We start from the raw sequence: 21,242 nt of genomic DNA, 5'->3' as shown, positions 1-21,242 counted from the left end.
AGTTACAATTTTTACCCCTTTCTATGCCTCTCGACTCCAGCATGTCAGGCCAGGGCTGATCTCTCAATTCTTAGGAAAGACGAATACGAGGTGGAACCTCGGGAGATCAAACACCTAACCCGACCAGCAGATAGATGGTAGATTGACACTCAGAGTAAATGTGCTGCTGGACCCATCTTTATACCCCTGGGGGCCTGTATCCTCTTTCTTATCTAAGATGCCAAATTGTACTGGTCTGTCTTTGTGACGCCAGTTCTTACAAGCAAGTTTCAACTTAATTTACACTTGCAAGAGAGATAACTAAATTGTGAGTACTAGACATTTTTTTTTACTGGGCGAGAGATTCCTCCCCCCGCGGATGGCTGTGTGTTTGTATCAATATGGGTTAAGTCAAGGGCACTCCTTGGCAGCCTCTTGGTCAGCAATTGGCATATCTCTGTTTACAGCCATTCATGGTCACAGAAGCCTGCCATATCCGGGCCTTCTGTTCTGTGTGCCCTGCATGCTCCAGGCAAGCAAAAATGGATGTTACAGGGGGGTTCCTGTCTGGCTACAGAGGTGTTGAATAGTAGCTTACTGTCTGATAATCCTATGTACACTAGTCATGTGATTGTATAATGCTTGTGTGTGAAATTATAAGCATGTACTTGTATGGATACTGAATATTGCTCTGCATGTAGGTGAGCATTGGGCAGAGCCCAGCCTATGGACATGCTAATTAGGGAGGCCCTGCAGGACAATGGCACTCAATGGGCCAAGGACACACCTAAAGAATGAATGGTGACTCATAGCTAAGGGCTACCAGCAGGGAACACAGGAATAAGCCGTGGGGCAGGTGACCTGCTGTAGCCAAGAAGAGACCAGGAAGGAGGAATAAATAGGCCATGTGGTGGACTCCATTTTGGTCTTCAGCTCAGCACTTCATCCCAGAGGCAGAAATGCAGGGATCAAAGAGCCAGAAAGAACTGTGGACCCATCCTGATCCTAGGATGCGCAACAAGGACTTTTGAGCCAGCAGCTGTAACATCTCTGCTAGAGCCTGCATCGAGGACTGGGAGATTCGGTGCATGTAATGTACTATCCTTTAACAACCTTACTCTCATGCTTTTCTTTATTGTAATAATAAACCTTTAGATGACAGATGCTAAAGGATTGGCTCAGCGTGATTTGTGGATAAGGTCCAGAGGGTAAATTGACCAGGGATCTGTGACTGGTTTCTTGGAACCGGACAGAACTTGTTCGGGGTAGGTGGGATTGGGTGCTAGGACCCCCTACCTGTGTATGAGGCCCAGGGCCATCTGGGGCACGGATATTGCTGGGGTGTCAGAGGGGTTTTTCTCGTGAGGCTTCAGGCAGGCTGCTGAAGCGCTCTGTGGGACTGGTTTGTGGCCTGGTTGGGGAGGTCACCATTCTGGGGGCTGTAAGGAGCCCCGAATTTGAGCAATTCGCCCTGAGTGGACGCCCTCAGCTGTGCCCAGACACGGCCCGGTCCGTCACACCTGGTAAACCTCACCCTACAAGGCATAACGGGGAGGTCGACAAAGGGCTTTCATGTCGACAGGGGAGCGTCGAGACTGCTCCGACTTATAAGTCTCTGGTGTACATCCTATGTCAGGATGGGTCCACAGTTCTTTCCGGCTTGTTATCCCTGCAAGGATGCATCTGAAATCAGGAGCTAAACTGAAGACCAGATGGAGGATGCTACATTGCACTTATATATTTCTGCTGGCATCCTCCTAGCCAGAGCAGGTCACATGGTCAAGCGACCTATCTCTGGTTCACATGTTGGCAGCCATTATGCAGAGCTCAACCAAAGTGGAACAGAGCAATCTTAGTCAATGAGGAGGTAACTGTCCCCCTCTTGGGACACCGTTTAAATTCAGAGGATCAATGTGATCACAACCTGCAGATGTTTTTCCTCATTTTGTCACGAAGCTCTTTGGTTTTGATTCCATATACTATTGGGTTGAGCATTGTGGGGACAAGGACACAGACATTGGCCAAGAAGATTTGAACGTGAGGAGCGATGCTCTCTCCAAACCGATTTGTCATGATGGCAAAAAGGTAGGGAGTATAAGACGTCATCATCACACCGATGTGGGCAGTGCAGGTGTTGAGGGCTTTCTGGTGGGCTTTCTGGGAGGAGATTCTAAGAACCGCTCTGATGATCAGAGAGTAGGAAAGAACAATGAGCATCAGGTCTGACCCAACAAGTGTAAGTGTCATCACCAAGCCATAGAGCCTGTAGAATGTGAGGTCCCCACATAAAATCTTTGCCACCGGAATAAACTGACAGCTCATATGAGGGATGATGCGGTTGCCGCAGAACGGCAGTGGGCTCAGCATGAGGGGCATGGGCAGCACATAAATAATCCCTCTTATTAAACTGACCAGCCCTAGTGTAGCTACCCGTGTGTTGGTGAGGATGGTGGTGTATCTGAGAGGGTTACATATGGCAACATAGCGATCGAAGCCCATTACCACCAGGATGGCTGATTGCGTTGCAAAAGATGCACTAAGGAAGGTAATTTGGGTCAGACAGCCACTCACTGTGATAACTTTCAAATTAAACCAAAATATACCCAGGGCCTTTGGCACAATGCAGGTAGACATGCCGATGTCTGTGAGTGCCAGCATGCAGAGCAGCAGATACATTGGCTGGCGTAGGGTCTGCTCTTTGCCTACCACAAACAGAACAGAGAAATTTCCCAACAGGCAGAAAATGTAGCAAATAGCATAAGGGATGGAAATCCAGACATGAGCATCTTCCAGGCCAGGGATACCACTTAGGATGAATGTTGACGTGTCAGAGGGTGTGAGGTTGAATGATGCCATGACGTAGTGGATGAAACAACAGGGTTGAGGAATGCACAGGGCCCCTGTGAAAACACAGAAGCACAGTAAGCACAGATTACAGATAATAACCAATATCACAGGAAACATGGTAGTTATTGCCAGTTTAGAAAAGTGAGTACTGATGTGGCCACTTTTACAGAAGGCAACAGATTTAGACCAAAGTCAAATCCAGAATAGTCCTTAGAAGGCGTTAAATGTACCAGGTTATTTGGCAGCATGATAGCAGATCAACTTCAGTATTGAGAGTTGCAACATGTCTGCACATTGGAGGGAAAAGCTTGAACTCCTCAAACATCAAACAAGGTTCTAATTTAATTATATGAACTCAGGATAGGGACCTGGGTACCTTTCACACAGAGCTCTGGGAAACTCTGCTGACAATGCAAGCATGGGCAGAATCTGAGTAAAACATTGGCACCCTTAAACAAAAGGTCAGTAAGGAGAGAGTTTATTCACTTTATAACAAATTGTACTGTTAATAGTTTTATAGTTATTAGCAGTCTAGGCTAGTGGCAACCTTTCCTGGTGGCACTAGGTTATTTAGAGGAAATTCAAATCCAGAGAAGACACTAGAGTAGCTAACTAAGGCAGATGAATCATAGACTCATAGGCTACGTCTACATTGGCATCCCTTTCCGGAAAAGGGATGCTAATGAGACGGGTCGCAATTGCAAATCCGCGGGGGATTTAAATATCCCCCGCGGCATTTGCATTTACATGGCTGCCGCTTTTTTCCGGCTTGGGGATAAGCCGGAGAAAAGTGCCAGTCTAGACGTGATTCTCCGGAAAATAAGCCCTTTTCCGGAGGATCTCTTATTCCTACTTTCAAGGGCTTATTTTCCGGAGAATCACGTCTAGACTGGCGCTTTTCTCCGGCTTATCCCCAAGCCGGAAAAAAGTGGCAGCCATGTAAATGCAAATGCCGCGGGGGATATTTAAATCCCCCGCGGAATTTGCAATTCCGAAGTCTACATTAGCATCCCTTTTCCGGAAAGGGGTGCCAATGTAGACACAGCCATAGACTTTAAGGTCAGAAAAGACCATTTTGATCATCTAGTCTGACCCCCTGCACAGTGCAGGCCACAGAATCTCACCCACCCCCTCCTAGAATAATCCTCTCACCTATATCTCAGATATTGAAGCCTTCAAATACTTTGAAGACCCCACGATGCAGAGAATCCTCCAGCTGTGATCTGTGCCCCATGCTATAGAGGAAGGCGAAAAACCTCCAGGGCCTCTGCCAATCTACCCTGGAGGAAAATTCCTTCCCAACCCCAAATATGGCGATCAGCTAAACCCTGAGCATGTGGGCAAGACTCACCAGCCAGACACCTAGAAAGTTCTCTATAGTAACTCCTATCATCCCTCCATTGACCTATTTACCTCTGATAATGAAAAGTGAATTAGTTACCAAGATCATGTTATCTCATCAAACCATCCCCTTCATAAACCCATCTAGTTTAATCTTGAAGCCAGATAGATCTTTTGCCCCCACTACTTCCCTTGGAAGGCCATTCCAGAACCTCACTCCTCTAATGGTTAGAAACCTTTGTCTAATCTCAAGTCTAAACTTCCTACTAGCCAACTTATATCCATTTGTTCTTGTGTCCACATTGGTATTAAGCTTAAATAATTCCTCTCCCTCCCTGGTATTTATTCCTTTAATATATTTAAAGAGTGCAATCATGTCCCCCCTCAGCCTTCTTTTGGTTAAGGTAAAAAAGCCAAGCTCCTTGAGTCTCCTTTCATAAGACAGGTTTTCCATTCCTCGGATCATCCTAGTGGCCCTTCTTTATACCTGTTCCAGTTTGAATTCATCTTTCTTAAACATGGGAGACCAGAACTGCACACAGTATTCCAAATGGGGTCTCATCAATGCCTTGTATAATGGCACTAACACCTTCTTATCCCTACTGGAAATATCAGTAAGGTCATGGCAGATGAAATTGGAAGTTGACAACTGCAGTATGTGTGCCCATTGGATGGAAAAGTTTGAACCCCTCCAACACTTAACAAGGTTCTAATTTAACTGTGTAGACTCAGGACACAGACCTGAGTATCATGGCCCACTACGCTGAGAAAACCTGCTCGCCATGACAGAATATTATCAAAACATTGGGATCCATGAGGCATGAGATGGGGAATCTTACAGAAAATGCAATGCCACGCGATCACTCAGATGCAGGCTGAGACAGATATATGCTGCCAGGGGGTTAATTGCTGGAGTTCTCATATGTTTTTGTTGGATTGATGCATTGTTGGGCTCTTGTGTGGATTGTTCCAGGATGAGTTTGGAGGTGGGGGGGGGACATGTTTGAAAGTAGAAAGTTTGAAAATTTGGGGGTTGTTAACTTACAAAGGAACAAAATAAGAGATGACATGAGAAGAGTATATGTTAATGACTGGTAGAGAACAGAATATATGTTATCGACCAAGAGAGAGAGAGTGTATTGAGAATGTGTTTTCCCCGTCTACTAAGAAAAGAACCAGGGTGTATGCAATGACATATAATCCACTGAAAATAGATAAAAAAGAATCTATTCTTCACTCAGGCTTTGTCTAGACTGTATCCCTCTATCGACAGAGGGACACAAATCAAGCATGTCAAAATTACTAATGAAGCCAGGATTTAAATATCCCATGCCTCATTAGCATAAACAAGGCCGCTGCCTTTTTTCAAAACTGAGTTTTTTCAAAACAAACAGCAGTTTAGACATGGATCTGTTGAAAATAAACCCTTTATCGACAGATTCCGTATTCCTCAAAAAATGTGGTTTACAGGATCTATCAAAAAAGGCTTCATTTCCAACATATCTGCATCTAGACTGCCGGTTTTTTTTTTAAAAAAACCCTCCGTTTTGAAAAAAGTGGTGGCCATGTTTATGCTAATGATTCTTGGGATATTTAAATCCCGGCTTCATTAGAAATTTCAACATGCCTAATCTACATCACTCTGTCAACTGACAGGTGTAGTTAACACAGCTACATTTCTATCACAAATAGTCTGAGGAATTCATTGATGCAGGAGGTAATTGAGGCCATTAGGTAAGCAAGAATCAGTAAGGATTTTGCGTTTTACATGGAGAAAGAGATGATCCAATCACAGCAATTATAGTTACATGAAATCTATGAAAGCCCAATACACCAACATGTTTCATGGAACAAGCCAATCTCCAGAAATCTCACAATCTCCACTAAAGCTTAATATTGAGCTCTACAGACCTGTATCTCTGGTTAATCTAGGGTCAAAGAATGTAGCAGTGCTTATATTATAGCCACCTACAGCTGGAAGCAGTGATTCTAAGCAAGATTCGGGGGCATGAAGAGAGAATTAGCTCCCAGTGTGACCTTGAGGCCAAAAAAACCAATGTGATCATGGAATGCTAAACAGGGGACTCTCAAGAGAAGTTATTGTACCTCAGTGTTTGGCACTGGTACAACTGCTTTGGAATCCTGGTTCCGATCTGAGTCCAGGATACAAAAGAAATGTCAATAACACTGAAGAGAAAAATCATAAAAAAAATTAAAAGATTAGAAAACCAGGTTTGTTGTGACAGCTTCAATGAGGACATTAGGTTTAATTTACAAAAGGTAGCTAAGGAGAACTATGACTTGACAAACTTGTTGGATTCTTCATCACTGAAAATTTTTAAATCAAGGTTTGGTGTTTCTCTCTCTAAAGACCAGCTCTGGGAATATGACTGTGAAAACTGTCGACACGCAAAGTCAGAATGGTCGCTTCCAGTCTTGGAATTCCATCACAGCTCATCCCCAGCTTTATTGCAGCCCCCCCGGAAAGGCTAACCTTCTTGAGGTGGCTTTTCAGTGCTGACATTTCCTCACCAATGACCCATGAGGTGTCAATGTGGTTGCTCACGGGAGCAGAAATAATATTGATGGCAGATGGTATTAGAGAGAATAGTCTACAGTGTGATCCATGTTATTTTAGAATATGAGACACCTTCAGTCTTCATTGGCCTCTTTGGTCTGTACATGAGGCCAACTGCCCCTTCCCAAGTCATCTGCTTTCAGGACTCTATACCATTGTTATCCGGACACTGCTCGACTGCCCCGACTCTCTCCCACACGCTATTTCAGGGAGGGGCAGGAACTTTCGATCTGTGAGATATATATTTCAGCAACTCTTCTGTCAGTTCTCCTTTGAGTCAAATGAGCTCACCTGCCTTTCAAGGGGCACGAGATGACTCCAGCTGAAATCACTGAAGGCTCGTGGTCAGTTCACATAACAACACCTATTCAAGTTCCTACATATGGAGGTAGATTTGAAGGACTCCCAGATTAGACCCATATCTTTGTTTAAGAAACAGAAAGAACGAACTGAGGATCTATACTACTGAGCCTGTTATTTTGGTGGAAAGGGGCTGTTTATTTTGAAATAACAACTCCTGCTTTTCTTGAGTAATAATTCTTATTTCAAAGTAACTTTCCTGGTGTGAACATTCCCTTAGTATTTTAGTTTCTACAATTGGAGAGCGCTGTTTTGATGGGGTGCTCAGAATCGGACAGAAACTCCTGTGTCTGTGGCATCCTCAATGCAGGTTTGAAAGTTGGGGATTTTCAAACACATGGACCCCAACGTTACTCTCAGGGAAGCTGGTGTCCGTCTGGAGCGATACATTGAAGGCAGAATGTGAAAGCAAATTGTGGCCAGAGTGTGACCCATGTTTCCTGTGTACCCCCAGTAACACAGATCTCCACAGCAGAGGATTTACCTGTGCAGTGAAGTTGAGGAATTGGAAAACCACACTGCACAAAACCAGGAAGCTACTCCAAAGGATAAAAAAACACAGGAAGGAACAAGACACTCATTTTAAGGACAGATAAAGGTCTCAACATTTTTTCCAATACAGTGGTAGTTCCAATTTATCTTGATAAATCCCTGGTATTTCTGAAGAAATATAAACAGTTTAAGTCACTGTCCTGGTTAATTCCTGCCCAGATGATTCTAGATGTGAATCTAGAAACCTTCTTTACTCTTTACCCCTAATGTTAGAACAGAAACAGGCAGCTCACCTCATTCCCGCTCAGCAGAGTAAGGAAATCGCCTACCTGTGGCTGTGAGGCAGAGGTAAGAGAAACAGCGTGTGAATCTCACCTGTCTGACACTCGCTGCACTGAACCGTCACCTTTATGATTCCTCTGGTCAGTCCCTGCGGGCTCCCAAGTGGGCCAGGATTCCCAGACAATTCCCTCAGCTCTGTGAGGGGGGGGATGAGCAGAAATTAGACCCTGGAGACCTACAGCTTGAGAGCCTCCCTCAGGAAAGAAGTAATTGACCATTCTAGTGATTTAGCTGGTCAGGACAAACTGCTTCTCCCCAGTGCTCAGCCTGGCTGTCTGTTCTGTGGGCACTGCCCTGACATCGGCACTAGGAGGGGGGAAGCTGCCTCACAAAAATGACCAAAGGTCAGTTCACGTGATTGTAGCAGCTTGTGTCTAGTTGTTCAGTTGTGTCAAGACCTTTGGCCCCGAAATGTCACTGCGGCCCTCTGGAGGCTAAATGACGCCCTGGAGTGATGGAAGCCGAAGGGCATGGAAAAGGTTTTACCCTTTGAGCATTTTGACATCAAATGTATTTTCCAGTGTTGCTTTGTCATGTCTAAGGTATCCAACAGCTCAAACTGCTCCGCAGAAACAGGCTGCACCTTCCTGCACCAGCCCTAGTCTCATGGGAATGCCTCACGCACTCTGCAGTAAAGACTGAGGCGGGGTTGTCAGGATCTTGTGCTGGCCGGCTGGGGTGTGTTTACACAGTCAGTGTGTTGCAGCCAGGCCAGCCGTCCCTTTGCTGAGTCCATTGGGTGCTCACTGACAAATAGGCCAGTTCTGCTTTTGACAGGCCATGGCTGTTGCTCTTAACTTGTGCTAACTCTGGATGAAGCCACAGGCCTTGCACCAGATGCGTCCTTCAGTGTGTTTCTGCTGAAGACACACTCAGAACACGTCTACAAAACACAGAAGATCGATGCTACTATGGTTGATTTTCTGGGGTACAATAGAGAGGATATAGTGAAGACACTAATTTAAACTCAAAGGGCGCTCCCATCGGCAACGATACTCCTGCTCCTCATGAGGATTTCGGGAAGCTGTTGGGAGCGTTTGCTTTTGCCAACCTCTCACTGCGTGGGTAGAAATTTAAAATATGTCTATTCCATCTATGTGATTAATGTAGCTGGAGCTGTGGATCTTATGTCAACCTTCCTCTTACAGGTAAACCAGGCCTCAAAGAATTCAGTGGCTCTCAGTTTGCACCCCATTTTCATGACACTCATTGGATTTCATTGATTTCATTTCTGTCTGACATATTCATGCTATCGAGAAGAAAAATATGCACCTCCTTGTTCTGGTTGCAAATTTTTCTGAATATTGGCCCTGGACACTCATTGAACATTGATACCAGCTTTTTGCTTAAAATGACAAAAATGTCTTGAGTTATGCACGTGAAACTTGATAGGCTGTGTCTAGACTGCATCCCTTTTCTGTAAAAGGGATGCAAATTAGACACATCACAATTGCAAATGAAGCGGGGATTTAAATCCCCCCGCTTCATTTGCATAAACATGGCTGCCGCTTTTTTCCGGCTCGGAGCTTTGCCGGAAAAAGTGCCAGTCTAGACGCGGATCTTTCGGAAAATAAAGTCTTTTCCGAAAGATCCCTTATTCCTCTTAAAATAAGGAATAAGGGATCTTTTGGAAAAGTTTTTATTTTCCAAAAGATTCGCATCTAGACTGGCACTTTTTTCCAGCAAAGTTCCGAGCAGGAAAAAAGCAGCAGCCATGTTTATACAAATGAAGCAGGGGATATTTAAATCCCCGCTTCATTTGCAATAACTATGTGTCTAATCTGCATCCCTTTCCCGGAAAAGGGGTGCAGTGTAGACACAGCCGATAGAGTTTACAATATTTATTGCTCCATTATAGATGGCTGGCCTGTTGCACATGTGGAAACACATAGCAGCTGTATGGTGAAAATGCTATGGCCTGTCAAAAGCAGAACTGGCCTATTTGTCAATGAGCACCCCATGGACTCAGCACAGGGATGGCTGGCCTGGCTGCAACACACTGACTGTGTAAACACACCCCAGCCGGCAGCACAAGAACCTGTCAGCCTCGCCTCAGTCTTTACTGCAGCGTTCATGAGGCATTCCCATGAGACTAGGGCTGGTGCAGAATGGAGCAGCCTGTTTCTGCGGAGCAGTTTGAGCTGCTGGACACGTACTCACTTTAGACATGACAAAGTAACACTGGAAAATGCATTTGATATCAACATCCTGGCAGCAGAAAGCCTTTTCCATGCCCTTCGGCTTCCATCACTCCAGGGCGTCATTTAGCCTCCAGAGGGCAGCAGTGACATTTCGGGGCCAAAGGTCTTGACACAACTGAGTAACTAGACACAAGCTGCTACAATCACGTGAACTGACCTTTGGTCGTTTTTGTGTGGCAGCCTCCCCCCTCCTAGTGCCAATGTCAGGGCAGTGCCCACAGAACAGCCAGCCAGGCTGAGCATTGGGAAGAAGCAGTTTGCCCTGATTAGCTAAATCACTAGAATGGTCAATTACTTCACTCCCAGGGGAGGCTCTCAAGCTGTAGGTCTCCAGGGTCTGATTTCTGCTCATCCCCCCCTCACAAAGCTGAGGGAATTGTCTGTGAATCCCAGCCCACCTGGGAGCCCGCAGGGACTGAACAGGGGAATCATAAAGGTGACGGTTCAGTTCGCCTAGAGTCAGACAGGTGAGATTCACACGCTGATTCTCTTACCTCTGCCTCACAGCCACAGGTAAGCGATTTCCTTTCTCTGCTGAGCGGGATTGTGGTGAGCTGCCGGTTTCTGTACTAACATTAGGGGTAAAGAGTAAAGAAGCTTTCTAGGGTTGACATCTAGAATCATATGGGCAGGAATTAACCAGGACAGTGACTTAAAATGTTTAGATTATTTCAAACATACCAGGGATTTTTCAAAATAAATTGGAACTACCACTGTATTGGAAAAAATGTTGAGACCATTATCTGTCCTTAGAATCAATGCCTTGTTCCTTCCTGTGTCCTTCTATCCTTTTGAGTAGCTTCCTGGTTTTGTGCAGTGTGGTTTTCCAATTCCTCAACTGCACTGCACAGGTAAACCCTCTGCAGTGGGGATCTGTGCTACTTGGGGTACACAACAAACATGGGTCACACACTGGCCACAATTGGCTCTCCCATTCTGCCTTCAGTGTATCACTCCAGACCACACTAACTTCCCTGAGAGCAAAATTGGGGTCCACGTGTTTGGAAATCCCAGCTTTGAAACCTGCTCTGAGAAGGTCACAGACACTGGAGTTTCTGTCAGATTCTGAGCTCCCAAGCAAAACAGCGCTCTCCAGTTGCTGAAACTAAAACACTAAGGACATGTCCATACCTGGAAAGTCACTTTAGTCACTTTGAAATAGGCATTAATCCTCAAGGAAAGCAGGAGTCATTATTCCAAAATAAACAGCCGCGTTTCCCCATAATAACAGGCTTAGTAGTGTAGATGCTTGGTTCGTTATTTCTTCCTGTTAGACCAAGCTATGGGTGAAAACTGGGAGTCCTTCAAATTATTCTACATCCATATGTAGGAACTTGAATAGATGTATTTATCTGAACCGACCATGAGCCTACAGGGATTTCAGCTGGAGGCATCCGGTTCCCCTTGAAAGGTGAGCTCGTTTGAATCAAAGGAGAACTGGCAGGAGAGTTGCTGAAATATCAAACTCACGCCTTGACAGGTGGAGAAAAATCAGGCTAACAATTTATTTCAGGGAGGGAGAGGGTCCTGTCAGATTCTGTGCCCCTGTATTTGTTAGTCTGCTCTCCCTGTTCCCCTGTAATTGTGGACTGAAGAAGACAAAAAGAAGTAAAAGGAAATCCCGTTTCTGATTCACACTTTGGGGAAACCAGGCGTTTCTGGCGACCTCAATGGAATGCACGGAGTGTGGGAGAGAGTCGGGGCAGTTGAGCAGTATCCAGATCACAATGGCATAGAGTCCTGAAACCAGACGACTTGGGAAGGGACAGCCGGCCTTATGCACAGACCAAAGAGGCCAATGAAGACAGGAGGTGTCTCACACTCTCAAGTAACATGGATCACACTGTAGACTATTCTCTCTATTACCATCTGCTGTCGAGATTATTCCTGCTCCCGTGAGCAACCACATTGACACCTTATGAGTCATTGGTGAGGAAATGTCAGCACTGAAAAGCCACCTCAGGAAGGTTACTTTTCCAGGGGGCTGAAATAAAGCTGGGGATAAGCTGTGATGGAATTCCAAGACCAGAAGTGACTGTTGTGATCGCCTCTTCTGAGTTCCTGTGTAGACAGTTTTCACAGTCATATTCCCAGAGCTGGTCTTTAGAGAGAGAAACACCAAACCTTGATTTAAAAATGTTCAGTGATGAAGAATCCACCACGGTTGTCACGTCATTGTTCTCCTTAGCTACCTTTCGTAAATTAAACCGAATGTCCTCATTGAAGCTGTCACAACAAAGCAGGTTTTCTAATCTTTTAATTTTTGTGTGTCTGTGATTTTTCTCTTCAGTGTTAACAACATTTCTTTTGTATTGTGGACTCAGACCTGGAAACACGATTCCAGTAGCAGCCGCACCAGTGCCAAATGTTGAGGCAAAATAATTTCCTTTGAGATTCCCCTGGTTAGCATCCCAAGGTAACATTGGTTCTGTTTGCCCCAAGGTCACACTGAGAGCTCATATTTAGCTAATTCTCTCTTTGGCTATGTCTAGACTGCAGGCTTCTTTCGAAAGAGGCTCTTTCGAAAGCATCTTTCGAAAGAGCCTCTTTCGAAAGATCGCGTCTAGACTGCAGGCGGATCTTTCGAAAGAAAAATCCGCTTTTTCGAAAGAGAGCACCCAGCGAGTCTGGATGCTCTCTTTCGAAGACGGCCTCTTTACATTGAAGAACGCCTTCTTTCGAAAGTTCCTCTTTCGAAAGAAGGCGTTCTTCCTCGTGAAATGAGGTTTACCGCCATCGAAAGAAAAGCCGCGTTCTTTCGAAATAATTTTGAAAGAACGCGGCTTGAGTCTGGACGCAGGGGAAGTTTTTTCGGGAAAAGGCTACTTTTCCCGAAAAACCCCCTGCGTCTGGACACGGCCTTTATGTCCCCAAATGTTACTTAGAGTCACTGCTTCCAACTGTAGTTGGCTATAATACAATCACTGCTACATTCTTTGACCCTACATTAATCAGAGGTGCACGGCTAAATAGTAAGCTTTAGTGGAGATGGTGAAATATCTGGAGACTGGCTTGTTCCAAAGATCTCTGTCCTGAGTTCATATAATGAAATTAGAATCTTGTTTGATGTTTGAGGAGCTCAAGCTTTTACCTCTAATGGGCAGACATGTTGCAACTCTCAGTATCAAAATTGATCTGCCATCATGCTGCAAAATAACCTGGCACGGTTAGCTCCTTCTAAGAACTATCCTGGATTTCATTTTGGTCTAAACAATCTGTTGCCTTCAGTAATAGTGGCCACATCACTACTCACTTTTCTAAAGTGGCAATAACTATCATGTTTACTGTGATATTGGTTATTATGTGTAACCTCTGCTCACTGACCTTCTGTGTTTTCACAGGCATCCTGTGCATTCCTCAACTCTGTGGTCTTATCCACCACCTCATGGCAGATTTCAACTTTACCCCCTCTGACATGTCAACGTTCATCCTAACGGGCATCCCTGGCCTGGAAGATGCTCACGCCTGGATTTCCATCCCTTACGCTACTTGCTACATTTTCTCCCTGTTGGGAAATTTCTCCATTCTGTTTGTTGTTGTCAAAGAACAGACCCTGCGCCAGCCGATGTACCTGCTGCTCTGCCTGCTGGCGCTCACAGACATCAGCATGTCTACTTGCATTGTGCCAAAGGCCCTGGGTATATTTTGGTTCAATCTGAAAGTCATCACAGTGAATGGCTGCCTCACACAAATTACCTTCGTTAACATGGCTTTTGCAGCGCAATCAGGTGTCCTTGTGGCAATGGGCTTCGATCGCTATGTTGCCATATGTAACCCTCTGAGATACACCACCATCCTCACCCACACACGGATAGCTATGCTAGGGCTTCTCAGTTTAATAAGAGGGATAGTTTTGGTGCTGCCTGTGACCCTGATGCTGAACCAACTGCCTTTCTGTGGCAACCGCATCATCTTTGATATAGCCTGTCAGGCTATTCCGGTGGCAAAGATTTTATGTGGGGATCTCGCATTCTACAGGGTCTATGGCTTGGTGATGATACTTACACTCATTGGGTCAGACCTGATGCTCATTGCTCTTTCCTACTCTCTGATCATCAGAGCTGTTCTTAGAATCTCCTCACAGAAAGCCCACCAGAAAGCCCTCAACACCTGCACCGCCCACATCAGCGCAATGATGACATCTTATACTTCCTACCTTTTTGCCCTCATGAAAAATCGGTTTGGTGAGGGCATTGCTCCTCACGTTCATATCTTCTTGGCCAGTGTCTTTGTGCTTGTCCCCACCATGTTCAACCCAGTCGTATATGGAGTCAAAACCAAAGAGCTTCGTGACAAAATGAGGAAAAACTTTTGCAGATTGTGATCCCATTGAGCCTCTGAATTTAAACCACATCCCAAAACGGGGACAGTTACCTTCTCATTAACCAAGATTGCTGTTTCACTTTGGCTGAGCTTAGAATTATGGAAGTTCATGGTCTCAGCAGCTTTGATATCTCACCGTTCCATCCCCAAATGCTGCTTTCACCATTGCTGAGTTCCCACTCTCTGATCATCACCTCTCCTGTTTCAGTGTCACCCATCATTGCACATTCCACCACCCTGTCAGTCGGCCTACCTGTGACTTCCAGTCCACCAGACGATACTGTAGCTTTCTGGTGGTTTCTTATTAGTCCCTGGGTGAATACAGGTTTTATTAGTTTGAGAAATTGAAGCTACAGATTTAGCCATCCAAAGACAAAATTGTAACTTAGATACAGGTCTTCTTCATCATGATCTGGTAAGGAATTTGTAAGTCCCCTTTTTCTGGTCAGCCCTATGCAACATATATGGGCTGAGATCTCATTTTTGCCATGGTTCTGTGGACACCTTTGACAGCTTGAGAAGCAGGGGAAAGCTTTGTCTTGGTTCTGTAACCTCAGACCTAGGTCATATAAGTTGAGCTGTTTGAGGTTGGTAATTGTTAACACGCTGTTGCTGATGAGAAATAAGGCCTTGATTAAATTGAGCAGTTGCTCTCTTGTTGATGTCTCCACTTTTAAGCAACATTAAGGAAGAAAGATCGTTTTCCTCGATGAACCTGATAAAAGCAAAGCTATAGAACAAGATACAACTTTGGAAAAACTTTTTTCTTCTCAGACTAGGTATGACACAATACAGATTCTGTCATGAACATTTTATACCAGGGAAACAAATGTTTGCACTGGTTTAGCAGAGTTTTTTGTAGAGTAGCAGGAGCACTCCTGAGAAAGACAGAATTGGTTTTTCCTTTTCACTTCATTGCTAATGTGGACGAGCTCTTCCTGAAACTTATCCATTGGGGAAAACAACAAAAGAAATCTGCATTAGGTGTGTAAATAAAACTTGCATTGAATACGTGATGTATTGACCAATATTTTAATTTTAAAATTTGTATTTTATTTACTAGACTTTTGTCATTCAACACAACTGAGTCTGTTAGGGAGATTCCCAAATCTGAGCCATCATTATTAAATGACAAATATGAGAATTGTCCCCAACAGAGCTTTCTGTAGTCCCATAAGTCACTGGGACTAGATGGCATTCAATCAAGAGTTCTGAAAGAACTCAGATGTGGAATTGCAGAACTATTAACTGTAATTTCTTACCTATTCTTTCAATCAGCTTCTGTACCTAATGACTGGAAGATAGCTAACGTGACTCCAACATTTAAAAAGGGCTCTAAAGGTGAGCCCGGCACTTTCAGACTGGTAAGTCTACCATCAATACTGGACAAATCCATTGAATCTATGGCAAATAATAAAATCGTCAGAAACATAAAGGTACATAATTTGTTGAGGAAAAGTCCGATGATTTCTGTTAAGGGAAATGTGCCCTACTAGACTTCTTTGAGGGGGGTCAACAAACATGAGGACGGGGGGGATCATGTGGATATAGTGTACTTAGATTTCGAGGAAGCCTTTGACAAGTTCTCTCCCCAAGGGTTCTTAGGTAGGTCATAGGATAAGAGGGAAGGTCCTCTCATAGTTTGAAAACTGGTTAAAAGAAAGGAAACAAAGGGTCAGAATAAATGGTCAGTTTTCAGAATGGACAGAGGTGACTAGTGGTTTCCTCCAAGGGTCTGTCCTGGAACCCATCCTATTCAACATATTTATAAATGATCTGGAGGAAGAGGTAAACAGTGAAGGAGCAAAATTTGCAAATGATACTAAACTGCTCAAACTGCTCAAGACCATAGTAGACTGAAGAGCTTAAAAGGATATCACAAAACTATGTGAATGGGCAACAAAATGGCAAATAAATGTTGATGTTAATAAATGCAAGGTAATGCACACTGGGAAAAAACCCCAAATATACAAATGAAATGAAGGATGTTAATTTAGCTGCAACTACTCAAGAGTGAGATCTCGGTATCATTGGGGATAGTGGTCAGATAGTATTCACTCAATGCACACCACAGTCAAAAAAGGCAACAAAATGTTAGGAATCATTTAAACCGGGAAAACACAGAGAATATCTTATCACCTGTACATAAATCAATGGTATGTGCACATCCTGAATACTGTGTACTGATGTAGTGACCTCACTGCAAAAAGATATCTTGGCATTGGATCAGGAGCAGTATAATAGAGATAAAAAGGAGGGCTTTTGAATGTGTTACATAAGAAGAGGGATTAAAAAGTCTGGAACTTTTCACCTTAGTAAAGAAGAGACAAAGAGGGAATATGATAAGGTCTATAAAATCATGAAAGGTCTGGAGAGAGTGAATAAGAAAAAGTTATTTACTTGCTCTGATAACATAAGAACTGAAGGTCACCAAATAAAAGAAACAAAAGGAAAGGACTTATTACTGCAGCGCACAGAAAACCTATTGAACTCCTTGCACAAGGATGGTGTGAAGATCAGGACTTTAACAGAGTTCAAAAGAGAACTAGATAAATCCATGGAGGTTACGTCCATGATGATTTCCTGTCCTATTCATTCCACCTGGGGCTCCCGGCATTGGCCACTATCGGCAGACAGGACACTGGGCTAGATGGACCTTTGGTCTGACCCAGTGTGGCTCTTCTGATGTTCCTTTTGGTTAGGGCTTAACGGACTTTGGTCTATCGGTGCAGTAGGAATCTCACAGTTTCAAAAGCCATGATAGAGATGGAAGAGCAGCAGCCCCAGGGACTAGAGCTGCAGCCCAGAAGGCAGAGCTGGGCCAAGGTAGAGTGGCAAGTCGGAGGCATAGACAGTGCAGAACCTGATCAACTACACAAATGTGGAGCCAGGGCCGAGCAAAACCAGGGAGCTGTGGGGTCAGAGCCAAGAACATAAGAACATAAGAATGACCGTACTGGATCAGACCAAAGGTCCATCTAGCCCAGTATCCTGTCTGCCGACAGCGGCCAGCACCAGGTGCCCCAGAGAGGTTTGGACCGAAGACAATGATCAAGCAATTTGTCTCCTGCCATCCTTCTCCAGCCTCTGACAAACAGAGGCCAGGGACACCATTTCTATCCCCTAGCTAGCTAACCTTTTATGGAGCTAATCTCCATGAAATTATCTAGCTTCTCTTTAAACTCTGTTATAGTCCTAGCCTTCACAGCCTCCTCTGGCAAGGAGTTCCACACGCTATGTGAAGAACTTTCTTTTATTAGTTTTAAACCTGCTACCCATTAACTTCATTTGGTGTCCTCTAGTTTTTCTATTATGGGAAATAATAAATAACTTTTCTTTATTCGCTCTCTCCACACCACTCATGATTTTATAGACCTCTATCATACGCCTCTCAGTCTCCTCTTTTCTAAACTGAAGAGTCCCAGTCATTTTAACCTCTCCTCATTTGGGACCCGCTCCAAACCCCTAATCATTTTAGTTTCCCTTTTCTAAACCCTTTCTAAGGCCAAAATATCTTTTTTGAGGTGAGGAGACCACATCTGTACATAGTATTCAAGATGTGGGCGTATCATAGTTGTATACAGGGGCAGTAAGATATTCCGTGTCTTATTTTCTATCCCTTTCTTAATAATTCCTAGCATCCTATTTGCCTTTTTGACCGCCGCTGCACACTGTATGGAAGTTTTCAGAGAACTATCCACGATAACTCCAAGATCCCTTTCCTGATTTATCATAGCCAGATTAGCCCCCATCATACTGTACGTATACTTAGGGTTATTCTTCCCGATGTGCATTACTTTACACTTATCCACATTAAATTTCATTTGCCATTTTGTTGCCCACTCACTCAGTTTGGTGAGATCTTTTTGGAATCCCTCACAGTCTGCTTCTGTCTTGACTATCCTAAACAGTTTGGTATCATCTGCAAACTTTACCACCTCACTGCTTACCCCTTTCTCCAGATCATTTATGAATAAGTTGAACAGGATTAGTCCCAGGACTGACCCTTGGGAGACACCACTAGTTACCCCTCTCCACACTGAAAATTTACCTTTTATTCCTACCCTTTGTTTCCTGTCTTTTAACCAGTTCTCATTCCAAGAAAGGACCTTCCCTTTTATCCCATGGCCATGTGAGTGGATGACGACTCTGCAAGACATAATATCGCAGTTGAGCCAAATGACTACCTGGGGAGATGAAAGTAAAGCCCATGTCAGAGGCAGAGCTTGTGTATGACCTGACCGGCTGGGCCAATGGGGCCTCAGAGCTAAGCAACTGCAGGGAGCTACAGTTCCAGAGCCAGGACAGTGGATGCCGGCCCTGCAGGATGTAACATGGCAGCCGAGTACAATGAGAAGCCTGGGTGAGCAAGGTGGGGCCCTGAGCACAGGGCCCAGCCCAGGGAGAGGTCACCAAACAACAGGGCCTTGGGGGCTGGACTCAGAAGAGGGATGTGAATGTGATGGAAAGACACTGGGGAAACTGGTCCTGCCACCCAGAGTCTGAGGTTGTGTGGAACTTCCAGGGCTCGACAGGAGGCCTGGGATGTGCAAGGAACAAACCGTGAATCTTCCTCACATCCCACTGGCCGCTGTTGGTGACATTCCGATTCCCACAGAGCAGGATCCCTTGTTTCCTTGAATCTTTCCCACGTGTTCCTAATTTTTCTCACTGTGACTGTTGAATAAATTGTGTGTGGCATGATCATAATGCAGTGATCAGTGCAGTCAGGGAAATCCTGGTGCCGAGAGACCAACCAAAGCAGGGACAGCTTAGCCCCTGTCTGTGGGGAGCACAAAGAAACAAGGTTCAGACCTAGGGCCAGCCTGTGATGTGGGCTATATGGGTGACAGCATCGAACAAATAACCACAGCGACTGCATTTTGATAGCTTCCATGGAACCTAACGGCTGCTTAGAAATTTCTTAGGAGTGCACACAATTATATTGTAGGGAATAATTTCTTGGACACACTGGTTGCAGGTGAAAACAAGCAGAGGATTTATTGGTTCACACTGCTGGTGGAGTACTCATCAGGGGTTAACCCGGTGAGTACTAATTTAACCAAAACATACATTAGATTATACAGGTAGCAGATGGAGAAGTGATTTGATAGGTCTAGCAGTGGAAGTGAGATATGCACATAAGCCAATGGTCTACAACAGTTACACAGTATCTCTGCCCATCGCCAATTAAACATGTTATCACGAATACAGGCTGTTATTCCTAACAAGCTAAATAAGCCAAAATAAGCAAAGGCATGTTGATGGTCATTTTGTTGGCCGAAAATATATGTTTCCTGCGGGAGTGGTATTGCCTTGACGCGATCTTTGGGAACCAAGCATATTTTCTAGGAACAAAGAAGACAATGAAGAACAATCCCGTGCAGTTGCTTGGTTGTTTGGTACCGGCCTTATCAAAGCGAGGCCCTTTTGGAATGTGGTTGCCAGGGGAACCAGGGTCACAGTAATTGCTGTACTATATGCTTCTCAGGCTTAGTCTGATACTTTCAGATTTGAGCTTGTCAGGGTATGTCTACACTACCACCCTAGTTCGAACTAGGGTGGTAATGTAGGCAACCGGAGTTGCAAATGAAGCCCGGGATTTGAATTTCCCGGGCTTCATTTGCATAAAGCCGGGCGCCGCCATTTTTAAACATCCGCTAGTGCGGACTCCGTGCCGTGTGTAGCCGCGCGGCACGGAGTCCGCACTAGCGGACATTTAAAAATGGCAGCGCCCGGCAACATGCAAATGAAGCCCGGGAAATTCAAATCCCGGGCTTCATTTGCAACTCCGGTTGCCTACATTACCACCCTAGTTCGAACTAGGGTGGTAGTGTAGACATACCCTCAGTTCTCAGCAAGATACCATGGGCTGCCTCAATTTACCCTACACATATATATAGTAGCCCAATCTTCGTGCGCAAGAGCGGGCTAGCAGTGTGGATGCTCTACAGAAGAATGGCCGTTCTTGTGCAAGAACCCGCCAGTGTAGACATAGCCTGGGTGTTTTGCCGTATCCCCCTGAAAAAGATCCTGTGAAATTCTTCCAAGTATAACAATTGCCTGTTCATCAGTGAGCACCCCATGCACAGGGACGGCTGGCCTGGGTAGAACACACTGTCTGTGTAAACACACCCCAGCCAGCCAGTACAAGAATCCCCCAACCTCGTGTTAGTCTTCACTGCAGAGTGAATGGAGCCGTCCCATGGTGCTAGTGCTGCGGTAGAAACGTACAACCCCTGTCAGTGGAGCAGTTTGAGCTGCTGGATGCATATCCAGTATGGACATGACAAAGGGACACTGGCAAAAGCCTTTGATGCCAGACTCCTGGGAGCAGAAACCTTTTCCATGAACTTCAGCTTCCTTCAATCCAGAACCACGTCACTGAGCCTCCACAGGGCAGCAGTGACTTTTTGGAGGCCGATGGACTTGATATGACTGAATGGGCCGTAGGCAGCAGTGCCTGGCTACGATCCACTGAACTGATTTTTGGCCCTGTATGGCAGCCTCCCCACCCATAGTGCCGATGGCAGGGCAGTGCCCACAGAACAGACAGCAAGGCTGAGCAGTGGGAAGGTCTGGTTTGCCCAGACAAGCTGAGCACCTGATAGCATCCAATTACTTCTCTCCAGGATGAGGCTCTCAAGCTGTTGGTCCTCCAGGGTCTAATTTCTGCTCCTGCCACCGCTCACAGAGCTGAGGGAATTGTCTGTGAATTCTGGCCCACCCAGGAGCCCACAGGGACTGGACAGGGGAATCATAAAGGGGACAGTCACTGC

The 21,242-nt window shown here is 45.1% G+C and overlaps 2 protein-coding genes across 2 annotated transcripts; one reads left to right on the top strand and one right to left on the bottom strand.

Moving 5' to 3' along the window:
- Positions 1-1,896: 1,896 nt before the first annotated feature.
- On the bottom strand, positions 1,897-2,835 carry LOC102448986 (olfactory receptor 52E8-like). Its single transcript, XM_075930363.2, has one exon. It carries the CDS (start codon positions 2,833-2,835, stop codon positions 1,897-1,899), a length of 939 nt encoding a protein of 312 aa, XP_075786478.1.
- Positions 2,836-7,057: 4,222 nt separating this feature from the next.
- Positions 7,058-14,464, top strand: LOC102448746 (olfactory receptor 52D1-like). The gene is made up of 2 exons (XM_006130959.4): positions 7,058-7,133; positions 13,482-14,464. Exons 1-2 carry the CDS (start codon positions 7,058-7,060, stop codon positions 14,462-14,464), a joined length of 1,059 nt encoding a protein of 352 aa, XP_006131021.3.
- The last annotated feature ends 6,778 nt before the right edge of the window (positions 14,465-21,242 follow it).

The sequence above is a fragment of the Pelodiscus sinensis genome, chromosome 1 (genome assembly GCF_052426305.1).
Source record: "Pelodiscus sinensis isolate ZL-2025 chromosome 1, ASM5242630v1, whole genome shotgun sequence".
Lineage (NCBI taxonomy): Eukaryota > Metazoa > Chordata > Testudines > Trionychidae > Pelodiscus > Pelodiscus sinensis.
This window is presented reverse-complemented; position numbering and strand designations above follow the sequence as displayed.

Excerpts from the sequence above, each read along its gene's own strand:
- LOC102448986 (XM_075930363.2), bottom strand. The coding sequence starts at position 2,835 with ATGGCATCATTCAACCTCACACCCTCTGACACGTCAACATTCATCCTA.
- LOC102448746 (XM_006130959.4), top strand. The coding sequence starts at position 7,058 with ATGACTCCAGCTGAAATCACTGAAGGCTCGTGGTCAGTTCACATAACA. Across the intron at positions 7,134-13,481 it reads TCAAGTTCCTACATATGGAG|GCATCCTGTGCATTCCTCAA; the intron begins GTAGATTTGAAG and ends GTGTTTTCACAG.